Source organism: Salmo salar, chromosome 13, assembly GCF_965601325.2.
Source record: "Salmo salar chromosome 13, fSalSal1, whole genome shotgun sequence".
Lineage (NCBI taxonomy): Eukaryota > Metazoa > Chordata > Actinopteri > Salmoniformes > Salmonidae > Salmo > Salmo salar.
In genome coordinates, this window is record NC_138303.1 from 28295694 (window position 1) to 28318264 (window position 22571).

Sequence of the window (22571 nt, forward strand, 5' to 3'; positions counted from 1 at the left end):
AAACATTTTTCTTTATTTCTCAAAACGTTTCATTTTATTTTCGTCAAACAAAACAAGAAATACATTTAAAAAAATAAAAAAAACATGACAAAAGGCAAGACAGAGATCAGTGACTGGCAGAGAACATCCTGAACAGCTCATCACATTAATTTCACGCTGCACAGAGGACATGCGTGTGTTTTCCCTAAGTGTCAACACACAGAGGTGTTCATCCATGAACAATGACAACAAGACTTTTGAGTGGGACCCTGATGCCTGACAACAAACAACTAAACAGAGACAGGTGTTCAACCTTGTGATTTCATAGAACCAGGATCGCGCTGTCAACCCATGCATTTCCTGTTTTGGGTGTGTGTGTGTGTATGTGTGTGTGTGTGTGTGTGTGTATATATGTTTGTGTGTGTATATATGTTTGTGTGTAGTGTGTCCATCCTATTTTTTGTAATTCCGCTTGCTAAAGAAAAAGCCAATGAGCAGCAGGACCACAAAGATGGCCAGGAAGATGCCCAGTGCCACACAAGAGGGCAGAGGGTGAGGAGGGAACGCCCCATACACATACACACTGAACGTAGTGGTCAGCATGCAGTAGCTGCAGAAACACAGAGACAGTCATTATCATCAGAAATATTATAAGATCAATGACAATCCAGTTTTAATGTGTACTATAGAATATGTATGGCATACAAATAGTATACTGGCTTTGTATTATAGGTATTTTCCAAAATTATATGAAAGTATTCAACTACTGTGTTCAACCTTCAGTTGATGTGCTATACAGCCTGGTAACTAAATGCCCTCCTGAAAGAGGTTGTTTACCCTCCTAGTCCACACTGACCTGTAGCTAGGATCCACCACTATGACTCTGAACACGTACATCCCGTTGTAGTTGGGAAACAAGACTCTGTTTCTTGTGCCCATGTTGAGGACCTGATACTGGGCTTCTGGGTCAGTGAGGGGCGGACCATCAGAATCCTTGCAGCTCTTATAATTCTTAACCAGGAAGAGGAGAAAGATAAACCCCACTGAGAAATTATGCTCGGTAGCCAGGTACAAAGCAAGCAGAGGGATGAATGTATGCAATCTTAATGAGAGGAGAAGGATAATGTATCGACATTTGATAAGTTGATGAATATGTTGGATGAATATTCAATTACATTGTGGTAAATAGAGCTAGATAAGCTCCTCCCGCAGGATACAGGCTATATGACTATGGTTACAGTGCAAGGAGCCTCTAGTCTACAGTGCTGTGTGAACAAATTCCTATCAACCATTATTGACTGGTGATAAAGTATGAATTCAATCGAATTGTTATAGAATGTGTACATACATTCCTGGTCCAGGCGGTGTTGGGGTTAGGTTCATATTGCTGCTGGCTCAGCAGAGAGGTCCAGTTCTGGGGCTGGGAGACGCACTTGGCATCCTCGACCGACTGGAGGTACTGGTAGTTATACATGCCGTTCACTTCGAACATCACAAAGTCAGCGCTCACCTGCTCCACAAACTCATTACCGTTCCAGCTGCAAAGGGTCAGGGCGGGTTTGGAGGTACTGGTAGTTATGCATGCCATGTTCACCTGCTCTAGAAAAGGCTGTGTGGTGGGTTGGCACTGGCATTGTTGCTCTGTGGAGTGCCATGATGTTCTATGGTCTTTGTGTGTGTGTCATGTAGTTATATCAAAGGTCTGTCTGAACTCCACTTCACAGAGACGACAGGTTTCTTACACTGAACGTTCTACAGTAACAGCTGTTAAGGGGTTGCCCCTGTGTATATTTTTGGGGTTTTGTGGGTCACTCACAGCTCCAGGGAGGGTATCCAGGGGGTGTCGTGATAGACCAGTAAGGGGCAGAAGTAGTCTGTGATGCTGTAGGAGATGTGCAGGTCACTGGAGGCAGAGCCAGGCCGGAACAGGTGCTGAGGGTCATACACAGCTCTAAGAGAAGGAGGAGATGAAGGAGGAAGAGGATAATGAGAGGAATACTAGTTGTTTTAACTGACATGAAACAAATATATATAATATATAATAATACCCTTCTTACAACTCTTGTGATACCTTACTTTGAGCAAGGCTTAAAGGGAGACTCAGAGATATGACGTAGGTGCACTAAGTAAACAGCATAGGGGGTCAATTTCCGCAACAACTAAGAGCGTTGAAGCGCAATGCTAAACTCCCCCACTGTTTTGGTCCCATACCTCCAACGCTCTAACAGCGTGACGCGAACGCATGCACATGCGCAGATACTGTGTGTGACCATGTGGGAGCAAAGTCTTGCATCTTGCTCATCGCAATATCTGCGCTGCTGCTTGTGGCAACGTTATTTAGCTGAATCTACCTTTTATGTTCCACAAATGATCAAGTACAATACTCTACTTTGCATTACAAGCATCTTTTTATATAGAACAGATCATATGTTGATTAAACATTTCTATGAATCATGATAGTCTAGAATCTAGATCCATCAGTGCTCTGTGTGTCACAGCCCCGTCCGCAGAACCTACTTGGGGATGACGTAAGAGAAGTTGTCCTGAAGCTGCTCTTGAGTGAACGTGCCTTTAGTGCAAGTGGTTATGTCCCTGTGGCAAAAACAATAATGACAGAAAGAACCAATGAGTTTGGACACTCAGATCTTACAGTTGACTAGTTCAGAAATGTTTTGAAAATAGGGAATACGGCATGAGGATTTATCCCTCACTTAAGAACTCGGGTATGCTTTCCAGGAGGGCATCCAATGAGAATGTGAGCTTTCTAAAACGGGAAAAAGAACAACAAACAATGTTAATATAATAGTATGTACGTAATACCACACTGGAGGGCCATAGCCTTTTCTGTACACTGTGAGGACAAACTAACATGTCCCTTTGATGTGAACTCATACACATTGTTGTGACTGTTAGAGGGCTGTGTTTCTGACCAGGGGGTTGAAGTCTTTGCAGGACACGTTTCTTCCCATCAGGTCTACTGCTACTGTGGAGAGGCTGCCTTTACGTAGACTGGAACTGACCCAGAGAAAACACTACACATCAGCAACAGGAAGAAACAGCACCCTCTGCTGGAGAGACCACTGTCCTCACCAGCTAAAACTCCTATTGCCAATTTGCCATCTACTGAACATTCGAGAATGCATTCTTACCTCGGCTTGAGGGTTCCGTCTGCTGCCTCCATAAAAAACAACTGCTTCAGTTCAATGTCCTGCCATTCAAAATACAGTATGTTAGAAACCGAAACACTCCCCCCCACCGCCCCTGCCACATTTTATACTTTAACTGACTGTGTCCAGCACCGAAATGAAAGCTAGACAGTCAGGAAGCATAACAAATTCCAAAAATGATGGATAGAGGACTATTTTTTTGCAAATTTTGATAGCGAGGAAATATAACAGTGCGGCCCTCCAGACCTCTTTGAAGACAGAATGTGGCCCCCAGGGCAAAATGAGTGTGACACCCCTGGTCTAGTGATTCAGTTGTACCAGGCGGTATTTCTTGGTGCCCTCTGTAGTAATGCCGTCCTCTACACACTTCTCATCTAAGGACAGAAGCTTAGACTCTGTAACTGTCACCTGGTCACACACAAGAGGAGAAAAAGGACACAGTTCAGATTCATTCATTGTATTTGCATGACAACAGTAGCACAGATCTGAGACCAGGCTACTGGGAAGGCCACGGTGAAGTTTTGTTTATTAAATTTTTTTATTGAATATCCAAAACATACAATATACTTGCAGTGAAGCCGCTCAACAACTACATCATACCAGTCATCCAACAGACTCCCATTCAGAGCGACACATAGAAGCATCCAGGGTCAATGCCCTGCTCAAGGGCACCTTGACAGATCTCCCACCAGGCCAAAAAACGTGAACCCGAACCCTCCAAGATCCCCCCACAGTTCCACAATAGCTGTCCCTCAACCATTCAAGACCCCTCCCACAGCCAAAATAAATGGTCTATTGATGCTGTATCCTCACAACAAAATCTGCAGAGCTTCGATGATTTTATGCCCCAACTATTCAACATTTTGTTGGTGGCAAGAATTCTATATAATAATTTTAGCTAAAAGCACGAAGTCTTGAATCTTGCGTTGTTTTATATATCAACTCATACACTCTGTACCATGGAATCAGTACATCAAAAATCTCTTCCCAACTATTTTGCAATCTGTATGGCACAGTTGTCAACATCCTGGTCCTCAAATGAAACTGGTATACTTTCCTATTTATGCCATTTTTATTTCTCTGCCAGTTTTGATCCTTTACATTGGGCAGACAGACCAGTTCCGTACCTCCTCCCGCTGCCACCTGCCTCCTTCATTTTGGGGTAATGCTGTAATCAATTGGTTGTACTCGGGGATTGAGCAGACCTTCCTGTACAATTCTGATAACTCCATGAAGGACATAACTCTACCATTCCAATTTACAATATCATTTAATAAGAACAAAATACCCTTTTCAAACATCTTTCTCATAAATACAGGTATATTATCAACTAGCACATTTGAGTTCAGCCATAATATTTGTTCTATCTTTTCAGGGAGATGAAATTGAATTGTAGCCAGTTCTGTAATGCTTGTTTGAAAAAGAGAGATACTTTGAAAAAAAGTATCATTTTCAATTAATCGAACATGAGACATGGCAATCTGAACAAACACAAAAAGGCAATTTTTAAACAATGGATGAACTTGAAGTAATCTACCTGAGAACCATTTAGCGTTCAAGTAAAACTTTTGAATAAGTGAAGCTTTTAGAGAGGTTTAGTGCTTTTATATTTAATAATCTCAACCCACCCAACTCATATTCATTATATAGATAGGCACGTTTTATTTTGTCTGATTTAGCGTCCCAGTTAAAGTGAAATATTTTTTTGCTCATATGATTTGAAAAAACGAATCATCAGGAGTAGGTAGCACCATAAATATGTGAGATATGACTAAGGAGTTAATCAGGGCAATTTTTCCATAAATAGACAGGTATTTACCTCTATGGTTACAGGATCTTGTCAATGTTACAAGTTTTCTATTGAAATTCACAGTGGAGAGCTTATTTATATATTTTGTGATATGAATACCAAGTATGTCTACTTCCCCATCAGCCCATTTTATAGGTAAACTGCAGGGTAATGTAAAAGTTGTATTTTTTTAAAGATCCAATATGTAATATTGTACACTTAATTCATTATTCGGTTTTAGTCCAGAGAGTACAGAAAAGTTATCTAGATCGTCAATGAGACATTGCAGGGATCTAGCTTGCGGACTTAATATAAAACTTGTCATCGGCATACATGGACACCTTTGTTTTTAAGCCTTGGATTTCTAATCCTCTAATGTTGTTATTGGATCTGATTTAAGCATTACAGAACTTAAAGGGAGTGCTCCTAATCGCAGCTTGTTACCTGTAAAAAAGACACCTGTCCACAGAAGCAATCAATCAATTAGATTCCAAACTCTCCACCATGGCCAAGACCAAAGAGCTCTCCAAGAATGTCAGGGACAAGATTGTAGACCTACACAAGGCTGGAATGGGCTACAAGACCATCGCCAAGCAGCTTGGTGAGAAGGTGACAACATTTGGTGCGATTATTCGCAAATGGAAGAAACACAAAATAACTGTCAATCTCCCTTGGCCTGGGGCTCCATGCAAGATCTCACCTCGTGGAGTTGCAATGATCATGAGAACGGTGAGAAATCAGCCCAGAACTACACGGGAGGATCTTGTGAATGATCTCAAGGCAGCTGGGACCATAGTCACCAAGAAAACAATTGGTAACACTACGCCGTGAAGGACTGAAATCCTGCAGAGCCCGCAAGGTCCCCCTGCTCAAGAATACATATACATGCCCGTCTGATGTTTGCCAATGAACATCTGAATGACTCAGAGGACAACTGGTGAAAGTGTTGTGGTCAGATGAGACCAAAATGGAGCTCTTTGACATCAACTCAACTCGCCGTGTTTGGAGGAGGAGGAATGCTGCCTATGACCCCAAGAACACCAACTCCACCGTCAAACATGGAGGTGGAAACATTATGCTTTGGGGGTGTTTTTCTGCTAAGGGGACAGGACAACTTCACCGCATCAAAGGGACGATGGACGGGGCCATGTACCGTCAAATCTTGGGTGAGAACCTCCTTCCCTGAGCCAGGGCATTGAAAATGGGTCGTGGATGAGTATTCCAGCATGACAATGATCCAAAACACACGGCCAAGGCAACAAAGGAGTGGCTCAAGAAGAAGCACATTAAGGTCCTGGAGTGGCCTAGCCAGTCTCTAGACCTTAATCCCATAGAAAATCTGTGGAGGGAGCTGAAGGTTTGAGTTGCCAAACGTCAACCTCAAAAACTTAATGACTTGGAGAAGATCTGCAAAGAGGAGTGGGACAAAATCCCTCCTGAGATGTGTGCAAACCTGGTGGCCAACTACAAGAAACGTCTGACCTCTGTGATTGCCAACAAGGGTTTTGCCACCGAGTACTAAGTCATGTTTTGCAGAGGGGTCAAATACTTATTTCCCTCATTAAAATGCAAATCATTTTATAACATTTTTGACATGCGTTTTTCTGGATTTTTTTGTTGTTATTCTGTCTCTCACTGTTCAAATAAACCTACTATTAAAATTATAGACTGATCATTTCTTTGTAAGTGGGCAAACGTACAAAATCAGCAGGGGATCAAATACTTTCCCCCCCCACTGTAGCTAGCATTTCGATGGCCATAACGAATAGATATGGTGACAGCGGACACCCTTGTTTAACGCCTCTTGACAATTCAAAACTCTGAGAAGTAGCCGTTATTTACTATTTTACACCTGTTGTTGCTATACATCATTTTTACCCATTTTATGAGAGAATTACCGAAATTGAAAAAAATCCAGGCATTTATAAATAAAATCTAGTCTTACTTTATCAAAGACCTTTTCAAAATCTGCTATAAATACCAGGCCTGGCTTCTTAGATGTTTCATGATGTTCAATTATTTCTAGTAGTTGTCGTATATTATCTCCAATGTATGGTCCATGTAAACCTGTCTGATCAGGATGAACAATACCTGGTAAAACCCTTTTAATTCTGACTGCTATGCATTTCACTAGTATTTTTGCATCACAACATTGACGTGTAAGGGGCCTCCAGTTTTTTAGATAGACTTTTATATTTACCATCTGGGTCTTGTTTTAATAATAGAAAAATCAGACCTTCCTGCTGAGTACTTGACAGACTACCATTTCTATAGGAGTAGTTAAAACCGTCTAACAATGGTATATTAAAAAAGGCTTGATATACCTCTACCGGTATGCCATCAAGCCCTGGGGTTTTTCCAGACTGAAAGGATTTAACAGCCTCAAAAAGTTTTTCCTATTAAATTTGGCCTTTGCACTGATCTTTCTGTACATTTGTTAATTTTCAATTTTTTATATTATTTGGAAAGAATTCCTTATTGTCATCTTCATTCAGTGGGAGAGGATGAGACGGAAAAGAGAACATCTGCCTAAAATAATTAGCTTCCTCTTTTAAAATATAATTCGGAGAATCATAGATGGCTTCATCTTCAGTAACGAGTTTCTGCAAATTATTTTTGTTAGTGTTCCTGTACTGGAGATTCAGGAAAATTTAGTGCAGTTTTCTCCATATTCCATCCAGTTTGCTTTATTTTTGTAATAGATCACATTAGATTGTTCTTGAATAAGTTCCTCAAGTTCTTTTTATTTTTCCTCTAACTTATTTTGTATCTCTGTAGTATCGTTTTTATTGCTATCTACCTGTACTATAAGTTCATGGATTTCCCTTGTTAGTCATGGATTTCCCTTGGTCTCTTTAGCCAGAAACTGCTTTTTTATTATCGATGAATATTGAATTGAATGACCTCTGAAGGTACATTTAAAGGTATCCCAAACAATAAGGGGATTTGCTGAACCTATATTATACTGGAAAAATTCAGTTATAAATGATTTTGTCTTAGTGAAAAATAAGTTGTCCTCCAGTAAACTTTGATTAAATTTCCAATATCCCCATGGAAGATCATTATGTGAATGCCAATTAGATGATGATCCGATCGCATTCTGTCTCCTATTAAAACTTTTTTAACCTTTGATGCAAGAGAGAAAGACACAAAAAAGTAGTCAAGATGACTAGCTTGATTAAGTCTCCTCCATGTATATCTCACTAGGTAAGGGTTTTTTAGTCTCCAAATATCCACTATTTCTAATGTGTCCATAATATTCGTGATTTCCTTAAGGGCACGGTGATGATAGTTTGTAGAGTGATTACCTTTACAGTCCATTGAGGTACTGTGACGGCTGTCGTAGAGAGGGGACCAAAGCGCAGCGTGTTGATTGCTCATGATCAATATTTATTTTAACTCAGAACACTAAAGAAAAATAACAAAGAGAAAACGAAAGCGCACAGTTCTGTCAGGTACAGAAAACTAAACAGAAGACAACTACCCACAAACACTGGTGGAAAGAAACCCTACTTAAGTATGATCTCCAATTAGAGACAACGAGGACCAGCTGCCTCTAATTGGAGATCACCCCCCCCCCCCCCAAAAAAAACAACAAAAGCGAGGGTAGGGTGGGTAACTCCTGTCTATGGTGGCTCTACTGCAGTCCACATAACCTTATCCTTCAGCGGATCCTCCAGCAGAGGAGGCGGCTCCGGTTTGGGGCATAACCCCAGATCCACCCACTGATCCCTCTGCTTCAGTACCACCGGACCGTGGATCGTCGTCGGAGGTTCCAGGCCGCCTCAGGAGGTTCCGGGCTGCAGGCCGCGTCGCTGCAGGCTCCGGACTGGGGAGCGTCGCTGGAGGCTCCGGACTGGGGAGCGTCGCTGGAGGCTCCGGACTGGGGAGCTTCGCTGGAGGCTCCGGACTGGGGAGCTTCGCTGCAGGCTCCGGACTGGGGAGCGTCGATGCAGGCTCCGGACAGGGGAGCGTCGCTGCAGGCTCCGTGCCATGGATCATCACTACAGGTTCCGCGCCATGGATCATCACTGGAGGCTTTGTACCATGGATCATCACTGGAGGCTCCGGGCCATGGATTATCACTGGAGGCTTCGTGCCATGGATCATCTCTACAGGCTCCGGACCATGGATCATCCCTACAGGCTTCTTGCCATGGATTATCCCAACAGGCTCCAGGCCATGGATTACCTCTTCAGGCTTCGTGCCATGGATCATCCCTACAGGCTCCGGGCCATGGATCATCACTGGAGGCTTCGTGCCATGGATCATCACTGGAGGCTTCGTGCCATGGATCATCACTGGAGGCTTTGGACCATAGATCATCACTGGAGGCTTTGGACCATAGATCATCACTGGAGGCTTCCTTCGTGGAGCTGGAACAGGCCTCACCGGACTGGGGAGACGCACTGGAGACCGGGTAGGAGCAGGCACATGCTCACCACGATAAGCACGGGGAGTTGGCTCAGGTCTCAACCCTGACTCCGCCAATCTACCCGTGTGACCCCTCAAAAAAAAAATTTTGGGGGGGGGGGCTGCCTCTCGTGCTTCCCCGGCAGGCTTCTGTATCTTTCCAATACTTGCCCCCAAGTCCAGTCTATCCTCTCTCGCCACTCCTCCAGAGACCAGGAATCCATTTCCTCCCGGGCACGCTGCTTGATCCAGTTGTGGTGGGTAGTTCTGTAACGGCTGTCGTAGAGAGGGGACCAAAGCGCAGCGTGTTGATTGCTCATGATGAATATTTATTTTAACTCAGAACACTGAAGAAAAATAACAAAGAGAAAACGAAAGCGCACAGTTCTGTCTCGTACAGAAAACTAAACAGAAGACAACTACCCACAAACACAGGTGGAAAAAAACCCTACTTAAGTATTATCTCCAATTAGAGACAACGAGGACCAGCTGCCTCTAATTGGAGATCATCCCCCCCAAAAAAACATAGAACTACAAAACTAGAACCTAAACATAGAACTACAAAACATAGAAAAACACAAAACACCCCTTGTCATGCCCTGACCTACTCTACCATAGAAAATAACATCTTACTATGGTCAGGACGTGACAGGTACTTAACAATAGCTCTGTCATATCCTCACATGGTCTCTCATATCATTGCTATGCAGATGACACACAATTAATCTTCTCCTTTCCCCCTTCTGACAACCAGGTGGCGAATCGCATCTCTGCATGTCTGGCAGACATATCAGTGTGGATGACGGATCACCACCTCAAGCTGAACCTCGGCAAGACGGAGCTGCTCTTCCTCCCGGGGAAGGACTGCCCGTTCCATGATCTCGCCATCACGGTTGACAACTCCCTTGTGTCCTCCTCCCAGAGTGCTAAGAGCCTTGGCGTGACCCTGGACAACACCCTGTCGTTCTCCACCAACATCAAGGCGGTGACCCGATCCTGTAGGTTCATGCTCTACAACATTCGCCGAGTACGACCCTGCCTCACACAGGAAGCGGCGCAGGTCCTAATCCAGGCACTTGTCATCTCCCGTCTGGATTATTGCAACTCGCTGTTGGCTGGGCTCCCTGCCTGTGCCATTAAACCCCTACAACTCATCCAGAACGCCGCAGCCCGTCTGGTGTTCAACCTTCCCAAGTTCTCTCACATCACCCCGCTCCTCCGCTCTCTCCACTGGCTTCCAGTTGAAGCTCGCATCCGCTACAAGACCATGGTGCTTGCCTACGGAGCTGTGAGGGGAACGGCACCTCCGTACCTTCAGGCTCTGATCAGGCCCTACACCCAAACAAGGGCACTCCGTTCATCCACCTCTGGCCTGCTCGCCTCCCTACCTCTGAGGAAGCACAGTTCCCGCTCAGCCCAGTCAAAACTGTTCGCTGCTCTGGCACCCCAATGGTGGAACAAGCTCCCTCACGACGCCAGGACAGCGGAGTCAATCACCACCTTCCGGAGACACCTGAAACCCCACCTCTTCAAGGAATACCTGGGATAGGATAAAGTAATCCTTCTAACCCCCCCCTTAAAAGATTTAGATGCACTATTGTAAAGTGGTTGTTCCACTGGATATTATAGGTGAATGCACCAATTTGTAAGTCGCTCTGGATAAGAGCGTCTGCTAAATGACTAAATGTAAAAATGTAATAGTCTCCTACCATAATTATTTGATCATTTGTTGCCTGTAAGTTCAATAAATTGGTATAAATGTTTTCGAAGAAGCATGGATCATCCTGATTTGGACCATATAGATTAATGAGCCAAATCTCTTTTCGTCCACTTTCATATTCAAAAGGATCCACCTTCATTGCGCATCATTCCCGACTATTTGCACATTCAGATCGACATTTTTGTTAATTAATATCATCACACCTTTTGAGTTCCTTTGTCCATGACAGAAAATTATTTCACCACCCCATTCCTTTTTCCACACAACTTCATCTAAGGATGTAGAGTGAGTTTCCTGTAAACAGTATATGTTGTATTCCTTTTCTTTCAGCCACGTAAAGACTGATCTTCCTTTTTTATAATCTGCTAAACTGTTACAATTGTAACTGGCTATACTTATTTCACCCCTTACCATAACTAGATACTATTCTCAGGCTAAATTGACGATAATTAGTGCTCGTAAAGTTACTGCCATAAGAGGCATTATGACGGTAAAAACTAGAGCTTTCAAATGTCTGATATTTAGAATTCAAGAAATAGGTTCTAGCAATATTTGTTTTATTCCCTTGCCTGTTTGCCTGTGAGCCAATGCCCCAGATGTTAGAAAATTGAGACAAGATATTATGTGTGTAGTAAATCTGAGTAGGTTGATGTGTATGATATTGGATGTGATTTAGTGAGAGTGTGTACGATGTCTGTATAAGAGTAAGACTATAATGTGTGATGTCCAAATAAATAATAACTCCGCCAATTTGCATGGTTGAGTGTCGATCTGTGTAACATGTAGTGCGGTATAGCCTTAATATTCATGAGTGATAATTGTAATCCATATCGTATCACTGTCATAGTTGCGTCATAATTACCTTTAACATCATTGAAAAACACATCCCAGCATTTCCATAGCAATTGACGTTTCACACGATCATGAAAGAGACCTTGCATTACTCTAGAGACAGCTTCACTACAGTACAAATATATTCCGTACAATATGTTATTCCCCAATGCCCCTATTCTGATATCTCCCCTTGCTTGTTGTAAACATATATAAACTTGTAGACAAATACATAAAAAAGATAGACAAATAATAAACAAATTAAATTATAAAACAGTTCTCGACAATAGAGAGAAGAGAAAATAGAGAAAGAGTGCGAGAAGAGAGCGAGATCAGGTGTCGTGTGTATGTATAAGTCGTATGTGTAAGAGAGCATGTAATTGAGTACGTGTGTGTTCATATCCACTTCATAATGTTCAGATATTTTTTAAGTTCCCATACTTTCTTTTTTTCGTAACCTGAAGTCCCTGTAGTATTTAGTACAGCCTTGGTGTTATGATGCTGGCTCGGAAGTTTATGAACCTCTTACCAGGGGGAAGAATTTGCAAAGAGGTGAGGGGATGTAGACAGCAGACAGGTGGACGGTGCTGCCCATGTCGATGTAGAAGAGCTCCCCTGCAAATGTGCTGTGGAACTGCTCAACCTGGAGTGAGAAGAGAATCATGCCTACGTCTCAGATGACACATTATTCTCTATATACTCATGTTTTTTTTCTGGATTAAAAAGGGGTTTAGGTAGTGGGCGTGGCAGGGGGCATGGCTATGGGTGCGGTCGGGCTGTCAATTTCCTGCAATTCTACACGTTTATCCATGGAGCTGAGAAATTGTTTTAGTTTTAAAGCACATTTTCTGCATTTATACACATTTTGCCATGGAGCTGGGAGGAAATGTTGAATTTTTTTTTTTTACCCCTTTTTTCGTGATATCCAATTGGTAGTTACAGTCTTGTCCCATTGCTGCAACTCCCGTACGGACTCGGGAGAGGCAAAGATCGAGAGCCATGCGTTCTCCGAAACATGACCCTATGTGTGTAACATGTAGTGCATATAGACTTAATATTCACTGCTTCCTGACACACTGCTCGCTTAACCCGGAAACCAGCCGCACCAATGTGTCAGAGGAAACACTGTATAGCTGCCCGAAGTCAGCGTGCATGCACCAGGCCACCACAACGAGTCGCTAGAGCACAATGGGACAAGGTCATCCCAGCCAGCCAAATGACGCTGGGCCAATTGTGTGCCGCCTCATGGGTCTCCCGGTCATGTCTGGCTACGACACAGCCCGGGATCAAACCCGGATCTATAGTGACACCTTGCAGTTTTAAAACTAATTTCCTATGATGCTACATACTAAGCCATGGAGCTGAGCGATATATATATATTTTTAACCTAATTTCCTGTAATTCTATGCACTTTGATATGGCTATGGCTGTGTCATAATTTATACATTTTTTTATCTCAAACATCCTTTCTTAATTGAAAAGTAATCTAAGAAGTAATCTAGTTTTTCTAAAGTATCTTTAATCTGATTAAAATAGTTTGCTGGTAACGTAACCAGGGTTTTTTCTGGATCGGAGAGGTGGCAGAGGGTCTGGCAATGGGTGCGGTAGGTGCTGCCGAATTTCGGATAACATTTTTGAGATCCCCATTTTAGTGGGGTTTTTTTTATGTAACAATTTTAGCTTTTCTCCATGGATCTGAGATATAAAAAAATCTGTTTCAAAGTTAATTTCCTGCAATTGTACACATTTTGCCACGGAGCCAAGACAACATTTTGCAGTTTTAAAGCTAATTTCCAGGGATTCTATGCATTTTGACATGGCTAATGCTGTGTTCTGTTGCTCAAACATAATAACAAAATCTATACTGTTAAATGAATTGTTTTGGAATTCTCAATTCCCTTGACTGTTTAGCTTTTATCTTGGTAATTATTAGTTCTCAAAGATCATATTATTTAAAAATATATAGGTCCATTATCTTTTCTACATACTTTATATTTGGTTTTAGTAGTTTAAGTTTACACTGAAGGCGTTTTTCCATCCCAAAATGTATTTCAATTCATATTTTTCTTTTTTTACAGTTTGGACTTAGGACTCCTGAAAAAAGGCTTAGGCAGCCCGCCCAGGGGTTTCTATGGCAGAAAGATCTCTGGTACTGTATGATGGGGAATAGGATGTAATGCGTCATTTGTCATGTAGTTTATCTTCACTCACTGGGCAGGACTGAACGGGTGGTGTGGTACGTGTTAGCTCCTGCTGGACAATGATAACCTTATGGTCAAAGTCCACCCCTCTGAGCAGCAGGTCCTCCCGGGCTTGGATCATCATCAGGTCCCCATAGTCACTGAACAGCATCAGGTTGTCCTTGGACAGGTCAATGACAGACGCAAACTGAAACAGGCAGGAAGACACAGGATAGTACAATCATTGTAATATAGGACAGCCTCTGTTACTGACAGTGGACTTATCTATCCAGTCAGGACCATAGATATCATTTTGTACAATAATACATAAGGAGTTCACCTACTCTGCCCAGTGTGGGTGAAAACGCGCTTTAGTCATGAAATGTCACTTCCTTATGTTATAAAATACATTTTACTAAGACAAATATAATTCTTCATGTTCTGACTCGTTAAGCGGGGTCTTTCTCTAACATATCATTAACATTATATCCAAAAAGTCAGATTTCGTAACCTAATACATGCGATAATAATCACTGAGCGCTTCTCACAGGAACTTTTGAGGATTTGGTGTACCTCTGCAAAGTTGTTTCTGTGGGTCGCAAAAAGCAAAATTAGCATAACACAAGCTGAATTAAATGTAAAAGGCTTTGAAAATAAAAATCTTGCGGTACACTCAGTGCTCCGTTGACATTTCACAAAGATACACTTGTTTTTTAGAGATTTATTTTAAAAAATAACAGACATTTCGCATTAATATGAAAAGCGTGTATTAAAATATGACAATACTACACGTCTCAAAATCTATATCTATCTTACCTCTATATTGTTTTATGTCCTCCGGATTAGAGAAGAAAGATGACGAGTTCAACTGTGAGCCTGTCAGTTAGCTGTAATTCTAGCACAGCATCCAGTCTAGCTGACACAATGGTATTTCCCTGATTTTTTGCCACTTTTTTTCTCTGGCCTCCATTGATTTAATCACTATACTTCTGGCCATCCTACAAGGCTAAAAACTCCAATAACTTTTGAACTTATTATGATAGAGACATAAGGTTTGGAGCATTGGTTTTCTTAGAGGAATAGCTACACAATTAGCATATTTGGCATTATTTTACCCATTGATCAAAAGATACGTTTTGGATTGGACACTCTATAATACATGTGTAATATACAGGGCTACAGTGTATACAGTATGTATGACAACACTAGTCAGGACTCAGAAGATCTCACTACCACTAAAGGGATTTCAGAACTTGAAGTTGAAGCAGTTGCAATTGAGTTGCACTAAATGAAAGCAGTTGCACAACATTGTGAGGGTGGCAGGTAGCCTGTGGGGGTGGTAGGTAGCCAAGCGGCCCAGCAACCGGAGAAATGCCAGTTTGAATCCCAGCTCTGTAAAATCTGGTGCGGAGTGAGCAAGCAACCGGAGGGTTGCTGGGATCACCTAGATACCATCGGCTGCTGTTGTGCCCTTGAGCAAGGCACTTAACCTGCTATAATTGCTCCAGGGGGGCTGCACTGCGGCTGACCCATTGTGTCTTGGGGGGTTGGGTAGTGAGCATAAAGACACATTTCCATTCTCTATTAATCGTAAAAAAGCTACACTACATGTAGAATTTTAGAATTGTAATATAAATGTTTTACCCCGTTTTCTCCCGAATTTCGTGGTATCCAATTTGTAGTTACAGTCTTGTCTCATCACTGCAACTCCCGTACAGACTCGGGAGAGGCGAAGGTCGAGAGCCGTGCGTCCTCCAAATCACAACCCAACCATGCTGCACTGCTTCTTGACACAATGCCCACTTAACCCGGAAACCAGCCCCACCAATGTGTCGGAGGAAACACCGTGCACCTGGCAACCGTGTCAGCGTGCACTGTGCCCGGCCCACCACAGGAGTCGCTAGTGCACAATGGGACAAGGACATCCCTGTTGGCCAAACCCTCCCCTAACCCGGACGACGCTGGGCCAATTGTGCACCGCCCCATGGTGTTAACTCGAAATGACACAATGACAAGCTTCCAGTTTAACAAAGTTTACTATACCGTATGAACACACTACAAGGTAGCCATTGGACTCTAGGCTAGGTCCATCAACGAACAGACTTCCTGCGCAGGCGCACTCTTGACTGAGTGATAATATAGTGATACTTAAAACATGAACTTAACAATCTCCCCCTTTTCTTTAAAGACAAATTAAACATCAACAACATAATTAAATGTCCAAGTATTATTCAAGTTCCCCATTACAAATGGGTTGTGTGACAGTTTTATTTGTATTACTCAAGCTGCCACTTTCCATTACTGAGAGCCTGTAGGAGGAGAGCCTGTAGGAGCACAAGACCGGATGCTCCTTTTTTAGTCAGACAGTCAGCAAGCTGTTCCTTTGTGGTCGACCTCCTGTTGCATCAGTATGATCGGATGTGAATGTCGGATGTGAATGTCCCTTGACAGCTCTGTTCCCTGCAAAAATGCAAATTTGATGTCAAATTAAGTTTCTATTTTTTATGGCAGATCACTTACATCAGCAATCTGAGTGACTCTGAGGCGCATGTCAGTGAGTCTTTTGGGAGTTCTTTAGCAGCCAGCTCCTCAAAACCTCTAGCCACTAGACGTGCTTTAGGCACTATTCCAGTTAAGGATTCTTTAAGGGTACACACCCACCTTGTTGAGACACATTTTTGGCCAATGTCTTTGACGTCCTCAAACACTCAATTTTTCCTCCAATTACTGAGCTCATCTAGCTTAGCTGAGTCAAATGTCACGTCCTTTGTTTCAAGTACATCATCATTTTGAATGTCATTCTGTTTTTCTTGATTTTCCATTGGTTCAATTCTGAGATTATCTACAAGTGACAGGTCAGCTGACCCTGTTGTACCAGAAAGTGTAACTGGTTCAGAGTACTGCAAGTTGTACCAGTTCTGATGTTTTCCTTTGGCTTTTCCTGCTCGTCCAATGACGGTTGCTGTATGTGGAATACCACTTTCTCTGTCCATGTATTTAACAGTTTGTCCAGTTTTCAGATTGGAACAACCATGTTCTCTTAACACGTGGCTGTTGTTGAATGTTTTCCTCATTTGAACGATCAACAGTATTATCTGTGGCATGTTTGAAGGTCTCTGCTTCATTTCCTGTGTCAGTTTCAGTGTCAGTGTCCATATCATTGGATGTGACATCTGGTAGGTTTGTGTCTGTTACTGTCTTCTTTCATTAGGATGATTCTCAGCAACAGCCCCTCAATCTTGTTGATCATTTACTTTCCGCAATCTTGAGTGATGCACCCTGACAATCATGCTTCTGTGCCTCACAAATATCACCACACCATCTTGGCCAATGACTACTAATGTCCTTTCCACTCTTGACAGTCAACTCGTTTGTAGTATACTGCGAATTCTTTCTGAGCACTCTGCTTCAGTGAACGCTTTTCTCGCTGCATGTAGTGCTGAAAGGTGCTGTCCCACCCATGCACTCACACTGACCCCTTCTAGTGCTGGTGGCTTGTCAACCAGAACAGAGGGAAGATTAGGGTTCTGCCCGAACACTAGTTGGTATGGGCTGTAACCATGAACATTGTGCATTGACTTTTTTGCCATCAAAGCCCAATCTAGGGCTGTGTTCCAGTCACATCCATTGTCTTGCTTCACTTTCAGCATGATCTCTGTGAGTGTTTGATTGTGTCTCTCCAGAAGTCCATTGCTCCATGGACTGTATGCAGCAGTTGTCTTTACTTCCATGTTGAAGTTCTCTGCCATTTCTCTTATTTCATTATTATTGAATTCTCCTCCATTGTCACTGTACAATTTCTGGGGTGGGCCATGCACACATATCCAGGAATGAATGAAGTGCTTGATGATGTCACTGGGTTTCTTTGTATTCACAATGCTTCCAGCACTAAAGCGTGTGAAGTGGTCGATTATGTGAAGATACCACACACTTGGTGCTAACTCATGTAGATCTACAGCCACTGTTTCATTGTATTTGGAAGCTAGTGGCAAACCAACAGCTGGTTTGGGCTTAGGTTCACTGTATTTTTTACATGTCTCACAACTGTTAACTATCTGCTGTAGAATGGAAATACTCTCATCATCATTATTCCCTGAACTGCTAAGTAACTTCTGAAGTCTGTCAACTGTAGCATGTCCAAACTGTTTGTGAAGCTTTAACAATACTTTGTGTTTTTCTTTTGTGTTCATGTTCTCAGTGACTGTCAGAATCTCCATGTGCTCTGTCTGTCAGAATCTCATTTTTGCATGGACTCTGTGTGATGTCTTTGTCTAAAATGTTTACACAATAGTGGCCTGAGGTAGTAAGTTCAAGAGTCACTGGTTGTTTAAACATCACTGCCTTGTCATTTTTTATGTCTAGTACAGGCCCTGCCTTCTTGAGGGAAGCTTTGCTTAATAGAAAGGGGATATCTGTAAGGACCACCTCTGTTTCAATGTGACACTTAGTCTGACCAATTTTTGCTGGTATCTTAACTCGCTTGGAAGAATGGACAATTCTCCCATCTCCAAATTTGAAAGCTCTGTTGCTTGGTGTGTCAATCATATTTTGTACTTCTTTCATATTTAGTTCACTGACATAGCTATCAAGCCATTTTGCGCCACACACTGTCCGTGTACATGCAGTATCAATCACAGCAGATCCTAAGGATTCAACTATAAAAATCTCAGTATCAGAAGCAGATTCATTTGAAAACAGTGTAATGTTACACTGCTCTATCTCTGTGTTTACATTTTCCTCTGTTAGTTTAACTTGTTCATTTTTATGAGGACAGTCTTTAACCCAATGGTAAGTGCTTTGATAAATAGCACATTTTGATCTCCTTCCATATTTGTCCAGTGGATTTGTGCTGGGAAATGGCGCCCTCTCCTGGTTGTCTTGAGAACGTGCCTTTTTGGCGCCTTTTCTCTGCTGCTCAGTGTAATATGCTCCGTCACTCACTTGCATTCCATCTGTTAACGACGCGACAGACGTCTTTTCACCAAAAATTATTTTTTGTGCCGACTTCATTGATGCAAAAGTCAGTACAGTACAAGCAGTCAAAGCCAACTGTTTCTCCCTACCATCTAGACAGGCAGTATCTAGCAACTTGAAAGCTAACACTGCATCCGGGAGAACCATGTCGTACTTGCGCATCCTATTTGTACCTCTGTTCGAAATCAATGATGTAGTCCGTCATTGCAACCGAAATATCTCAATATTTTCAATGTGGATGAAAATGAAAGTAAAATAGCCATGTTACAGGGAAATGGGATTGCAAGGGAAGGGGGAGTTGTTTGGAATGCAGTCTAGTTGTTGCAATTCATCTAGCTTCCACTAGGGTGAGACATTCTATTTATAGCACCTTTAATATGAACAGTACATGTTAATCACATACTGTATGTACGATAAGTATATACATCCTGAATACTTACCCTTACTGTAGTTGCCTCCAGTCCAGCCCTGCCATAATACAGTACCCCGTCGCTGGTGAGAACAGCCATCGCACCGTTGTCGTCTAACCATACACAAGAGGGAGGATTCAGTGGTACCATATTGGTTTAGTATAATTTACAACACACACACATCTGAGTGATTTAGTCGTGACATTGTTTTAGTCTAATTTATGACACATAAAGAAGTAAGCACACACACACTCACTCACACACATAGATGTCAAGTAGATATTACCTGTTGCCACCTGTAAAATGGTGACTTTAGGAGGCGGGAGGGTGGCATTCTCTTCTCCCATAATGTACACCGGCACAATCACAACGCCTGAAAACCAAAATAGGCATTAAGACATGTCAGAATAGTAAGACAAAAGAATATTCTTTGGTCACCCACTGGTATTCTTTAAATGGACTAATATCACAAGAAGAATCCTGCATCATGCAATGGTGATTTTGTAGTACCATGGTTGGGTGAGTAGAGAAGCATGTGTGGAGACCAGATGATGAGGTGGCCTCTCATGCCTGCTGGCTGGATCACATGGATGCTGGACAGCGGGTCTCGCATGGGGTGATTGTCTGTCTGTACCGAACGATTTTCGGAAATGTGCCGGAAAGAAAACTACCACACATTTTACAGCTGGTACACTGATCATGTCTGTGATTATTTGGTGACTTCAGAAAGGGCTGTGGTCAATCTCTCACCTTTCTTTGGTTGTCTGCTAACATAGCCACGATGCTTGACACAGTGGGCATGTTGAATAACCCTATGATAAATTCCTGTGAAATGAGTGATGAGAGTTGGCTTTTGGGGTGCTGCTGACTTTTTATGCTTAGACCTGAGGACTATGAACCTCAATGATTTTGCATAAGTTTGATTTCTACGGTTAACTTCAAATACATGTAAAATAACTTTGAGATGACACTGACTGACAGAGTATCCAAGCTCACCGTTGCCTTGGGGGCCATAGGGAGGTTAAAAAAGGAATTGCCTCCATTCGAGGACATGTAGACCTGTTGGTCCTCAAGAGCACTCCCCAGATTGTACAGCAGAACACAAGAGCTCACATCCTGTTGACAAATAAAACAAGACACAATACATCACACAGCCATTCACAGCAGTCTAAAACAACTGTTGAACATACTACAGTGACACACGTTTGATGAGAGTAAATATTTAGCTGTGGAGTTTACCATGCAGGCCTTGTCTTTGCTGAAGCAGCACTGTAGTGCAGATACAGTAGACACCATGGATTTCACTCCTGAAACAAGAGATCTGTGATGATCACTGCAGGACAATGTTTTTAATGAGCACAAAGTAAATGATAGGATGACATTAAGAAACCATTGCACATTATTTTCAACTAAAACTTGATATTTGAGGTGATTGGACATGGTTATATGCTCCAAACCTTGAGCAGGAGTCCATGTCCCTTCAGTTAGAGAGTATAAGTACAACTTTCCGTCGATAACAATTGCAAGGTTGTCCAACACAAAAGCTGCAGAACTCACCGACCCCTGAAGCTTCTACAAATATGAAATGGTTATGAATTTCAATAAACATTAATAAGACATGACATCAGTAATAGGCATCTGGAGAAAATATACAAGTTATCTATGTCATATCAATCCCACTTGCAGTTATTCTTCAAATTATTCAATCATATGGTATCTTACATTTCATTTGTTGGATGTAGCTAAAGATAGTGTATCAAAAAGTGGGAGTACAATCTTGTTATATATTCATGACTATAACAAATTATAGAGAGATAAGTTACGGTGGGTTGAGAGGGATTTGTACAGAGACTCACACCAGCCCCTTTATATTCGAGTGGAGTGGCTGATTCCACAAATAATGCCCTGGTAATGAGGATCCACTTCCTGTTATTAGAAATGATAAATGAGGCGGGAACATTTTCAAGAAAACCATCATGCTAAACAAGGTTGGAAAAAGTTAATAGCTAGCCTAGGAATAGCAAAATGTTTCACCCCATGTACAAGGCCAGGCGATTGTCGCAGTGACTTCGAACCAGAGCTGGTCGTTTGTTCGCAGAATATAAGAATGTCTGATGAGAAACATTGAGGTGGTTAACTTTGTTAGGTAACTAGCTAGAGGTTAAACAATGGAAGACATTCCGTGTGCATAGAAACATCAAAATTCACCCCAGATGGCGCTTGATCCTGCCTTTCGACATCTTGTTTGGGTGTGGAAGACCATAGAAAACCTAGACTTTGAATTACAAAATGATAAGGTACAACAAGAGCCTATGTAGTGCAAAACGAGAGAGGCTATCAATAATAAACATTTTGGCTATCAATAATAAAGACAGGTCATATTTTGCTTATTAAAATACATTTACAAAGAAACATTAGCCTAGCCTAGCGACTATATGAGGGTTGAACTTGGCTGGCTAGCTAGCTAACCGTTAGGTGGTTAAAGTTACCTGGCTTCTTCATTGGTACAAAATGGCAAAAAGGACATTATTATTATAAAAATGGTTTGGGCATGCGTCCGCCACATTGTTGAATACTTGTTTTTACGTATATTATGTTGCCAAGTATTGCTGTTTTGAGTCACTGAGAATGTCCTAGACTGCGCGGGTAACGATCAATCGTTAACTGCCGAGCGGGAGAGGTAGAGACGATGCTGCAACCTGGTCTCAGAGCATTTCGTATTATTATGTACGTAAATCCAAGTCACCATTCTGTACATGTTCCGAATAAAAATTAGAATGACATGTTCCGAATTGCAATTAGTACAATATGTTACAAATGGCATTCATACAATATTTTATAAATTTGCCTAACGTATTTTGTTACAAATTTCTATTTGTTGTAGCTAATGTTAGCTAAGCAGCTAACGTCTGGCTAAGCAGCTAATGTTGGCTAAGCAGCTAACGTTAGCTAATAGGCTAGGGGTTAAGGTTAGGAGTTAGGTTAAAGTGTTATGGTTAGGGGAAGGGTTAACTTACATGCTAAGTAGTTGTAAAGTATACTTAACAAAAATATAAACGCAACATGAAACAATTTCATGTTCATATAAGGAAATCAGTCATTTTTAAA

At 42.0% G+C, this 22571-nt stretch overlaps 1 protein-coding gene across 4 annotated transcripts; it reads right to left on the reverse strand.

The window, feature by feature from the left end:
• Positions 1–348: 348 nt before the first annotated feature.
• Positions 349–22148, reverse strand: LOC106566688 (cation channel sperm-associated auxiliary subunit delta). Of its 4 annotated transcripts, none has more exons than XM_014134970.3 (22): positions 21953–22148; positions 21672–21733; positions 21498–21574; positions 21320–21389; positions 20921–21035; positions 20703–20770; positions 20460–20579; positions 20214–20288; positions 19974–20130; positions 19750–19836; positions 19494–19576; positions 14111–14287; positions 12429–12542; positions 3465–3554; positions 3129–3187; positions 2910–2994; positions 2691–2743; positions 2497–2571; positions 1796–1930; positions 1328–1517; positions 836–990; positions 349–589 (listed from the first exon to the last, which is right to left on the reverse strand). In XM_014134970.3, the coding sequence occupies exons 1-22, from the start codon at positions 21963–21965 to the stop codon at positions 433–435; spliced, it is 2217 nt and encodes a 738-aa protein (XP_013990445.1). In that variant the 5' UTR covers positions 21966–22148; the 3' UTR covers positions 349–432. The 4 variants fall into 4 exon arrangements, with proteins under 4 accessions (XP_013990445.1, XP_013990444.1, XP_013990447.1 ...); XM_014134969.3 differs by having other exon boundaries at positions 21672–21738; XM_014134972.3 differs by having other exon boundaries at positions 21498–21738.
• Positions 22149–22571: the final 423 nt, after the last annotated feature.